The sequence below is a fragment of the Anastrepha ludens genome, chromosome 3, assembly GCF_028408465.1.
Source record: "Anastrepha ludens isolate Willacy chromosome 3, idAnaLude1.1, whole genome shotgun sequence".
In the NCBI taxonomy this organism is placed as follows: domain Eukaryota; kingdom Metazoa; phylum Arthropoda; class Insecta; order Diptera; family Tephritidae; genus Anastrepha; species Anastrepha ludens.
In genome coordinates, this window is record NC_071499.1 from 40,562,478 (window position 1) to 40,574,487 (window position 12,010).

At 38.3% G+C, this 12,010-nt stretch overlaps 1 protein-coding gene across 6 annotated transcripts in view; it reads left to right on the forward strand.

Moving 5' to 3' along the window:
• Nucleotides 1–12,010, forward strand: part of LOC128857801 (high mobility group protein DSP1) — a 90,330-nt gene extending 78,320 nt beyond the window's left edge. For all 6 annotated transcript variants that reach the window (XM_054093568.1, XM_054093569.1, XM_054093566.1 and 3 more), the window contains 3 exons: nt 9,578–9,741; nt 9,844–10,018; nt 10,640–12,010. In XM_054093568.1, coding sequence (XP_053949543.1) covers nt 9,578–9,741; nt 9,844–10,018; nt 10,640–10,804 — 504 coding nt within the window. In that variant the 3' untranslated portion in view covers nt 10,805–12,010. The remainder of the gene's footprint in view (nt 1–9,577; nt 9,742–9,843; nt 10,019–10,639) is intronic.

The following is a 12,010-nucleotide window of genomic DNA, read 5'->3' on the forward strand; positions in this document are numbered from 1 at the left end:
AGACGGGACCGAGAGCGGACCGTGATCGGCATCATAGTGTGAATCCGACCTTAATGTTCGGGGGTTGTTTCTGGGCGCATATGTGTAAGTCGGAGTCGTCCGATAACACTGAACCGACTGTCGTGGGAGCACTACCAATCGATGTTTCACAGTGGCTGTCAAACTTTTAGCTATTAGTTATTCCTGCCTGCATATGGAGCTTTATTACAGTACTACTTTAACTGTGGTGAATACTTAAGTAAAGTTTAAGTCAGCAAAATGGGGCGTTTAAATTTAGTTTGGCTGGAAATCATTCCTAAAGTAGTTCGTAAATGTTGTACAACCTGCATTCCCAGTACAGATAAATAGGCGTATTGAAAAGAACCATCTTATAGAATTAGGGGGCATTTGGAGTTTTAAGAAAGCAGATGTGACTCAAATAAAATACCAAAAAAAATCTATCTATGCGGTTGATTATAGATTTTCCACAGCGCGCACAATGGTCGAAGGGAAAGTGGCTGCAAGGAACAAGGTTCGGTTCTCGCTATTTGGGTGGGAATATATATATATATTTGTATGTACATACCTACACACACATATATGAAACCAGAGAGTACTTGTAACGCCAATCAGTATTCTGAAGCCCATTCCCCACCCATGTAAAATCTTTTTTGTGTCACATTGCCAACCGGACTTTCTACATGGTTTTGCATTTGTGTGTGTAAGTACATAAGTTTGTATATGCTTTAAGGGTGGGCTTAAAAACCCCACTGGGAAAACCTGAATTAGTGGATATAATTTCTGGTTCAGAACTGGTTTGATTTCGCCAATTGCCAACCACAGCTTCACTTATGTCACGAGCAGTGAAATCTTTCTTCATAATATGAAAATTTCAAAGTGGAAAAGTAAACTTAAACAATCGCTCGTTTGCGCTTTTTCAATGCATTTGTTAAACGAAGGTTGCCTTTTATATTTAAACACAGTAAAATAATAATGAAAATGGCTTTATTGTTTTTCAAAATATTTTCTTTGGAAGTCAATATATTTCTGCATTTTTTCCACTCGCAAGTGGATGCCTCAAAAACGAGGTGTTTAAAGTATCAACCAGTGGCTTCTTCAGGCGTTGAAAAACGTTGATTTCGCATTTTATTTGTGATGTTTAGGATCAAAAAAAATTATTAGGTTCCAAATCAGGGCTGTAAGGCCGATGACCCATTAATTCGATTTATTACGTGCTCAAAAACTCTTTTGTGTGAGCTGATACGTAAGAGTTGGAGCTCGCATTATTGTTGTTGTAGCAGCATAAACATTCCCCGTGCATATACGAGGAATGCTGCTAAAGTGACAGTCCTTGGCCGGATATAAATCCGGGTCGTTCAGGTTACGAAGAACTGTCGCGGGAACGGGAGCTCGCATTGTCTTGGCGAAGGATGATTCGCCTTCGGCAGTTAGTTTTTCGAGTGGTTGTATACCGTTATCCGACAAAAAAGGCGACCGACCATTTGCTTTGAGTTACTTCTTCTGCGAACAACTTTTGTTGGATTAAGCTCCTCTTGGAATAAATATACTGTCGATTGCTAACATGTTTCCGGCTCATATGCATTAGTTCAAGATTCGCCACCTGTTACGATGTCATAGACGTGCTTTGAACCACCGCGGCTGAACTCTTTCAACATTTCATTACACCAATCGACACGAGTTCTTTTTAAGTCATTTTTCAAATTATGCGGTATCCAACGAGAACAAATCTTTTTGACCAAATGTTGAATGTATATTGGCTCGAGTAATAGCTAAGGATGCCTCAACAACAGCCGTCTTCTCGAAATTCATCCTGCAAGGATCGACGGCCACGTTGGAACTCGTTTCTCACTGCCTAAGTGTGGTGCTTCAACGCCAAAAGTCAAAGTGAGTTGCTCAAGACACTCCTGTCTCTATAATGCACGTCGAAAATCGTAATAAAAAATCAACGCACGAAAAATTGTACGAGTTATTACATCATCTTTTGGAGAAATGGATTTTTCCACTCACTAAAAAAAGCACAAATAAAGCTCGATAAGTGAAAATGTTTAATGTAAATTTATGCTAAAAAATAACAAACTTTTCGAATTATACCTTATCACACGTAGTATTGCAAAGGCACAAAATAGGAAAGGCGACCCTCGTATGGAGGAAATGCGCAATTCCGTCAGCAAAAAGTAATTAAGGGGATTTTAAGCCACTTCAAGCTTCCAATTTTTATACTAAAATTTAATGGCCTATAAAAGTGCGTACCCAAATTGTATTTTAAAAATTCTCAACAAAAAGTTAAAAAAATTGATAAGCTCGAAATTTAGATTTAAATTTTTTGTTAGACTAAAATAAAAAGCATTACCATCAACAGAAAAAGGAAAACCGAAAAGAAACGGCTCAAAACGACAATACTATTCTTAGAATTTCGCACTGGACTGTAACTATCGACAAAAGGTAGCAAAATGCACAAAACCAGACCCCGCCGACGTACTCGCATATCGCTAGTCCCCAGCTATCGAAGACAGAATGCAGCGGCTAAGGGTAGATTCACACTATGGTGCCGATCACGGTTCGTTCTCGGTCTAGTCTCGGTTCGGTAAAATCTTTCGACATCTACATTTGTGTTCTTACATCGGTCCAGTCGCGATTCATCGTTCGTTGAAAATGAAAATGAAATTGAAAATTTTTTCAATTCTCCAATAGGTTGCTATTGTCGAAAGACTGAACCGAGAACGCAACGTTATTCACACTATCAGTACAAGTCGCGGCAAGTTCGATCACGCTCCAGCAAAATATTCTTCGAACTTGATCGATGCTGGAGTGTGACTGTACCGAAACTTGAACAGCACGGATAGTGTGAATACAGTCATTGTTTTTCGTTTGTGAATATTTTACCGGACCGAGACTGGACCGAGAGCGGACCGTGATCGGCATCATAGTGTGAATCCGGCCTAAGAGTTGATACTTTTTGGCGAGAAATTCGGAACAGGGGGGAAATGCGTGGTGGTTATAAAATCATTAGAAGCGCACCACCAACTTGATGGAAGAATGGAAGAAGAATTTTCCTGCAGGGAATCCATTATCACTAGATATCGCTGTCGTCATCGTAATATGCCTTGCACAAAAATCAATGCCAGTAGCTTTTACATCCATTCCACCACATTTTATATTTCTCTTAGTTTTGCGCTTCTCTCTTTTTACTGACTAACTGCGCTCAAATAATTTTTAAAATGCTGCGCAGTGGCGTGCTCTAACCAACCACACCACCACTACCACTCCCATCAACAACCTGCCATCGGTAGGGAGTTTTCAAGTCCAACACTTCTTCAACGTCCAAGGAGTTATCAAGTTTTGTCCTTGCCCCCGCATATGTATAACCCGATTTGCTGCTTAAAGTACATGGCGAAGGAATTGCGTCGTTTCTAGATGGCACGACGTCCGTTGACTCAACTCTCAATGCTGCATAGCTTTTAACCCTTACAGTTCCTTTCTTTATATGCGAGTTCAATCCGTTTTTTACAAAATAATACACTTTTACTTTGAGCGCCGTTTGGGTTCGAAATTTTTATTATTCGACGTTACAACGTTCGGCCAGAGACCAGATCCGCCACATACAGTTTAAATATACAAGGAGAAGGACGGCTACCCTACCCAAGTGCGTTTATGCGGCATGGCACATCGCCGATTAATCCAAGCAAAACATTACTAATCAAAGGAGGTTCGGGGAAAACTCATAATCCTCCTCAAGGACAAACTGCTAATGCTCACGGGCATTCTCACAGGTCACTGCAGATTGAGATTGCACTGATTCCTGTTGTTTCTGCGAACCAGTCCCCAGGGATTCTAGCACACCTATAGCGTGAAGAAGGTTTAGATGTAGAAAGGCACATACGCTCAGCCCAACCCAAGCTCTATCTTTATTCTATTAAGGAAACTGGGTTTCGATAAGGTGCTCTGTACTGAGCAGAAGGCACAAAAGATTATGAGCTCTCGAAGTGTAAACCTAATTTTAATTCATGCTGTTGGTATTCTTGTAGCAGCTTAGCTTACACAGATCTCTGCTTACTGCGGTGAAACTTTCAGTTGTCGTCGTCAATGTCATCACAGGATAGGTCTAGGCAATGGGCTGTTTCGAGGGGTTGGGAAAGAGAGAGAGAGAGATGTTAGATTAGTAAGTTTGAATTCCCATGGCAGCCGGTTCACGTGTTCAGGAATCGCTCGGATTTTTAACAATCAAAAGTTGTCGTCCCAGTAGTAGTAAATTCATTCTGTTTGTTTAGTGTGTGACTTTAAAAAATGGCTATAATCCATTTAATTTGATCCGAGAACGTAGACCTGACTGTGAAAAGAACAACATTTTTACTTTTACAATTGAATCCAACGAGTTATCAAAATTTTAAGAGGAACATTAACGAGCGAAATATGCGCATTGTGTGCTTTTGAAAGCCAATTTAGCAAAAATAAAAAAGTATTGATGCATTTGAAGGTTAATTTTGTGAAAACATCGTATACCAAAGGATATGCATACATACACACATATTGTAAATATATTTGTTTGTGTGCTAACTTTTATTTCACTTCGACACTTTCCTTCACAGTTCGCTCAACTTCAAAACGTCTAAGGTAGAAAGTGGGTGGATTGGTTGGTTGTTGGGTAGATTCCCTAAGTGCTTACATTTCTACATACAAAAACATACATACACACATACATACATACATACATACGTACATACATACGTACATACATAAAACATACATACAGACACGCATACAAACATACGCACATACACATTTTCAGGGGTCGCCGCTGAGTAGTGTCAGCTGGGACTTGCCTGCGTGGTAGTAATGGAAATTAAGGGTTGGGTTTTGGCTGGCTCTGTCTGTTGGTTCGTGTGTGCGTTCGTTATTTATTTTATTGGCGTCGGGACGAAAGAGGGCATTTAATGGCAAATAGTGTAATACGAAACCTCTGGTTTTTAGCTTTAAAATAAGCAAACTCATTTTTGCAGCAAATTTTCAAATTAAAGCGTAACTTTTTAATTGAATATAGTAATTCAAATTTCTACAGCAAAATTTTTGTATGGATGAGACTTTCATGAAATGAATAAATAAAACATTTTAAACAATAAATTTCACGAAATAAAATTATGGGGGGGATAAGAGTATTCTGAACTGAATTTATTGCATTTCTCTGGGTATGTAAGTTTTATACAAATATTCATACATACATATGTAATTTAAATTTAAAAAAAGTCTACTGCAAATAGCTAGAAGCAACTGTAAAGCAGTCACCTCCCTGCTGCATAGGACTCCGCACAATTTATTTTAACAACCTACGCCGCCGCCTGACCATTAGTATTACCTTCCCTATGCCACATGGCCAAGTAGCACAAAAGGAAGAGAACAAAAAGGGGGCAATTTATTCATTTTACTGCGGAAAACATTTTCTCTTCAAAAGGCTGCGGGAGAACGGACGTTACGGAAGACGTGCGCTGATTGCTAAAGCTATAAGATTTAAGTTTGCCAACCGACCTTTCGATGATGGCGCAGGCGATAAGAGAAAAGGATACGATAGTAAAAAGTTGGAATGATGGTGTAGGTACCCATGGAGTTTGCCAAGCAAATTAAAACTTGAGTGATGGAATACTGTTGGCTGAATACATAGTAGTTGTTGGCTAGTAAAAGGGAATATCGAGGGGAAAAGTGTGTGCCATGAAGCAAAACTTAATGCGAAACGCCACTAATAACAACTTTTATAGCAACTATAAATATTTTTAATAGAAAAGGCGTTGCTTCAAAATCTAAAATTTACGTTTGATAAATGAATAGCGCAAATTAATTGCGTGCACACAAAATCTTAACAAGTTTAAACTATGCTTCTATTCTCAATTTGTTGATTGTGAGAATCTTGTTTTTTTTTTTTTTTGTTCAAAAGTGGAGCACTTTGCAATTTAAGAAAAGTCAGGTGAAATTCATGGTTCGATGGTTTGCATACTCAGTCTATAGCGAATGCTATAGAAACAACTTATCATCTCGAAGAGATAACATTGAACCCATGCATTGTTATTGTTGAGTTATTATTATTATTTTTCGTATGCTGCTACAACAACAACTTATTCAGCCTCAGTTCAAGACAGTATATAATACAACATCTTTCGGTTAGGTCCAAAGCACTAATGCGATTCTTAAAGTAGAGTATATACAGGGTTGCCAATATTCGGCGGACCCATCCGTCAGAGACGTCCCATCTTTTGACAGAGACATCAGATCGCTTAATGACATACCGCGTTGGAAGCGTCAGTCCAAGCAAGTTTTTACCATGGAACAGTACACGCCACGCGGGCGCTCCCAAATTGTTGAAATTTACATTCAACAAAAGAAGTCAATTGTGAAAACTCAACGTGCGTATAAAAAAGTAAATAATGTGAAAAGTGCGCCTTCTAAGAACACCACTCAACACCGAAAGGTTTGCGACTGGTGATGCTCTTTCTAATCCAAAGAGGCCAAATCAAAACCGACCAATGACAAGGATATCCCAAAATCGTCGTTTCTCAGCAGTTGGGCATTGCTCGGACCACTTTACAACGAATTATCCGCATTGATTTGCATTTATTCCCGTATAAGATTCAATTGACGCAAAGATTGTTGCCTGCGGACAAGCCTCGCCGATTGGAATGGGCCCAAAGAGTCATCGAAATCCGTCGGGTCCGTCGAATATGGGCAACCCTGTAGATAGCGTATGTTGTGGAGAGAGAGGTTCGCGATATTATATGGTCCGTTTCCGTATGCTGGGCAAACGCCCTCAGTACCACTAAATACGTAATTAAAGTCTGATGACATTGAGCTTACTGCACCATCCAGATAATGGGGCTTTGGGAGCAGGTTTGGAGTTTATTTCTTTTCTGCAGTCTTCGAGATATACGCATGCCTATATTTATATACGAGTATATAGACCGCCGTAGCGGAATGGGCAGTGCGTAGGTTCAAATCTTTGTGCATGAAACACCAAATGAAAAAAGCTAATTTTTATTTGAGAGCAAATTCTAAAGAAAAAGTGCTCAAAAGCATAGAAATTAATCTCTTAGGCGTGCAAGTAACATTTATCTGATCTGGGTTCCAGGACACAGGCGCATAGAGGGAAATTAAATTGCTGATGAGCTTACCCGGTCAGCGGCATCGCCCTGACTGTTGTTAAAAAGTAAAGTTCTTGCATAATTTATTTCTCAGGTGAGCACAGATCAGATTTTTCGAAAATCCTGTGGCCCCAGTACACCAAGGACCCAGTACGACCCAATACGCAGCATTCCCATGGCAGCCGGTTCTACGTTACCGGAATGACTCGGGCTTTTCTCCGACCGAGGGCTGCCGCCCCAGTAAACTAGCCCTGTCTAGTGAACAGTCTATCACCCAAGACGCAGATAGTCGTGGTAGCTCCACGCCGTTCAATTTCCAAACTTGTACCTGTGCTTAACGGTCATTGGATGATCGGCACTTAAGCAGAAAAGCTGGGTTTATCATTTAACCCCATTGCAGAATCTGTGGAGGCATTTCAGCGTTATCTTCTTCGTAAATGTCCTGGTTTGGCAGCTAGAAAACTAAGGTCACTGGGTGGTCCTTTCTTAGACATCTCCAACCTAAATCCCATCAATTTTCTCCATTACATCAACAGCTCTGGTTGGCTGTAGATATCTGTCCGTTGGAGGTCGGTCTCATAATGGTATCAACACGTCGCTTTAATGCTAATTGGGGAGTGCCAGTCTGGTACTTCAACCTTTAGTAATGAAAACATTTGTTAAACACATTTAAGGGGGGAAAGGGGACATTTGTTCATGTCCCAAAAGACAAAATGAAAAGGAAAGATCGTGCAGCACTTCATTGAAACCAGGCGCAAAAGTTTGCGTGTATCACTTTTCGGCAACGGATTACGAGATCGTGTCAAATCTGAAGAGGGGTGAAGTTGTCTAGTAATGATCTTCGAAGTTTTGCACTGCTTGTATGGGTCCGAGACAGAACATTCCTCGGTTGATGCTTCTACGCAAGCAAAGTGAAACTTTTTTTTTTAGCTAAAAGGTGTGATTTTATTTAAATGAATTTTGATTAAGATCATATACTGATGTGTGCCGTGTTTTTCACCTGGAAAAATAATTGGCCCATCTTAAGGAACGAATTTTGAAACTGGATAAATTCAATTGGCGTTGGCCAGCAAATACTTTCTGAGAGGCAGATCAAAAAGTTGTGGAGGACCCAACCAAAACAATTCATCGGGCTTCGGGACGATATGTCACAGGCAGTTCCAGGCAAAAGATTCGTACATGGATTAACATATGTATGTAGGACTTCTGAGTTTGGGGAAATTGTCTTTGTCGTGGGAAACTGGGTGGGTTGTCAAGGGTTTTGTGAAACGTACCGAAATTTGCACAAATTTTTAAAATAGAGGGGCCAGACACATGCATTGTCAACTCGGTAATGGTTAAGTTAAAAATATAAATAATTAGGTTCCTTTCATAAAATAACAAAAAATTATTCTGTAGTTTACATTGACCTTTTTTTAATTTGTCTACTACCATCTCAGAAAAGGGGTAAACTTATGCCCCTTGTTTTCTTACTTCCAAATTGCCTCAATGAATTAAGTAGCATCCGAAATCAGTAGTCAAATTTTAGACAACATTTTTTAATATTTGCTCAGTAACCAACTCTCGTACCCTCATGGCAAATCGGCTCCCTTAGCAAGGCACTGGGTTGCTAACTCCAGAAAAATTTACTTAAAGTGGAGGAAGAGTAAAATTTGTAGAAAAATATTTCGTTTTCAAAATGCCATGCTTATGAGCAACAACTCGCTCAGGTATATCCATGGCCAATATGACGTGGAATAATAATTAATTAATAATTACAACCATGTACCAAAATCAAATTAGATAGACAGATAGATATATGTATGAGGTTTGCACTTTGAGCAAAAATACCAAATTAATCATATTTTAAAATTATAGACAAAGTTTAGAAGTATTCAACGAACTTTCCACTAGTTGGAACTTTTACTTTAAAAAATTTCGAGTATGCAGTTTTGTAGCCCACTAAATTTTGGTAGCCTTTAGCCGCTTAAAATTTACACTTATTCCACTAAAACTTCTTGAGCCATGTTACTGCGTGCCCGACAATTTTCCAGAAATAATTAATAATAATAAAAATAATAAAACCGGTTGAATTTTTCTAACTTTTGTCTAAAGTATGAAAGATCGATTCACATATTTGGTTTTGGCCAAAGCGAATTCATTAAAGGTGATATCGGTAAATCAGCTGATGTGTTTTTTTTCTTTCGCCGTGTCCATGTGGCTGTCAGTCCAGAATGAAACAAGGCGAATTCGTTCTTTGTTTTCTACTTTGCCAATACTTCGCTTTGACAATCAAACGTACAAAACATTGTTGTTGGTCTAATGCCACCTCCTTTAATGAATGTGCCTTGGTTTTGGTCACAGATTGCAGTGGCGCACGCCACTGTATATGAAAAGTCTTAAAAATATTTCATACAATTACCAGATTAAAAATATTTTTATATTTATAATTTTTTTTTTTTGTTTTTGTTTTGTAGACAATGGTGGACAAGGAGAAGAAGCGCTTCCACGAGATGGCCGAAAAAGATAAGGCGCGATATGAAATGGAAATGCAAAATTATGTGCCACCCAAAGGCACCGTGGTCGGACGTGGCAAGAAGAGGAAAATGATTAAGGACCCGAATGCGCCGAAAAGATCATTGTGAGTTCGTAGCTAACAATGCATTCATTAAACTTTGCAATTAGTCAAACTTTCGCTATGGAATATAAAATCTAATGGAATGCTCTCTTTTTCATATTTTAGATCTGCATTCTTCTGGTTTTGCAATGATGAACGCAACAAAGTTAAAGCTGCGAATCCTGAATATGGTGTAGGTGATATTGCCAAGGAGCTTGGCCGCAAATGGTCCGATGTGGATCCAGAGGTTAAACAAAAGTACGAACTAATGGCTGAGAAGGATAAGGCGCGCTATGAACGGGTAAGTAAAAATTCTTGGATATTATGTGGTCACAAGCAGTCACCGTCGAAGGCTCTTAGGAAAGAGTTCATTTATAACAAAGAATTGAGTTATATAAATGTACATACATATGTATGTGGCCGCCGTAGCCGCCGATTGGGTTGGTGTGTCACTACCATTCAGAAGTGCGTGCACAGGTTCGAAACGTCGGGCACGAAACACCGCTTGATAAAAACGATTTTTTCAAATAGCAGTGACCCCTCGGAAGGCAATGGTAAACCTCCGAGTGTATTTCTGCCATGAAAAAGCTCCGCATAAAAAATTCAGCTGCCGTTCGGTGGCGACAGAAAACTGTTGATGGTGCCTTCATTTGTGGAAGACATCTAAGCGCATGCCACAAATAAAATGACAAGCTCGGCCAAACACTTAAAAAGTGTGTAATATTATAACCATTTTTTCTTAATTAAAGATATTTTTTTGGTCTATCATCGTATAATATGCAGAGTATGCAGATGTATACTCCATGCACGATTTTCGACTTATGCGTTTATTGCATGTGGCCACAGAATTGAAAGTTTACATAAAAGTCGTTAGTATGTGAAAACAAATTCTTAATAAATATTTTGCATTACTTTATTGCAGGAAATGACCGAGTACAAAACCAGCGGGAAAATACCGATGTCCGCGCCCTCAATGCAAGCACAAGCGGCTGCAGCGCAGAAAGCCGCGTTACTCGCTGCCAGTTCGCAGCAGCATGAGGAGCATGGTGATGATGATGGCGATGGCGATGATGATGAAAATCAATAGATTTAAGCAAACAAAAAATTGAAAAAAAGAAAAGGAGCATAAGATAAAAACAAAAAAGAAACAAAAAAAAATGAAAGAATTAACAATTTTCCACGCAAGAAATGGAACTTATATAACGTAATTTTTAAGTGAGAAAAAAATAAGAAAAATATTCAATGAGATAAGAAGCAACCAGAAAGAAACAAATCATAAATACAATGAACCGACGAAAATTAAAAACAAAATATGAAATTTAACAGGGAGAATGTACATGCAAAACTCGACTTAATAAAAACGCGCGGTATATGTATATGTATGCTATGCTGCAAATACAAAATCAAAGCTAAAAAGTAGATGTAGCTCCAACCAACAACCAACAACTGTCAAGGAAATCAATATATACGATGCAGTACTACAAATAACAATACTTTAAAACAAACAACACAGCTTTTAAAACCTATGCGTGCGTATATTCATATGCATGTTATTAAATTTTCATAAAATCAACAAACAACCGAACCGAGTTTGCTTAAATAAAACTTAAAATTTACTCCACGAACTAACCTTCCATGTGATGCTCATTCTAAGTGGCGACATGCACACACACACACTCGCAGTTACCATAGCAGCAAAAAGGAAAATAGAAAAAGAGTAAAATTATAATTTCTGCAGCAGAGTAGAGTAATAATAAAGGCATCTTTGAATAATAACGGCAAACAACTCAGATACGATTATTTTATATTATTTCGTTTCACGTATTTTTATTTTTATTATACCATTAGCAATAAACGTTACGATTAAAGAGAGACACTCATAGTTTAGGGGCAAATAAGAAGCGAAGAGAAAATATGATGAGGCCAATTTTTCACTCCTTTTCTTCTGGAGCGATACAAGTTAGTGCACGTCTGACTCAAAACATGAACGCATTAGAAATTATTATTATTTTTTGATTGGCTGATAGAGTTGCGATTATTGGCAGATTATTTTATTTTTCAACAATTAACAGTTAATATACAATATTTACACAGACAAAACAATCAATAAAAGAAATAAAGAAATTTTAATATTAATTTTTTCGTATATTTTGTAAAAAATCATTTAATTTCCATTTTTACCATTTGAAAATCACAAAAAAAGGAGAAAATAAATGTTAAGACAAAGAAGCAAGGACCAAGTGAAAAAAAAAAACGAAAACAATATTTTCAAATCTTTTTACAAACATTGCAG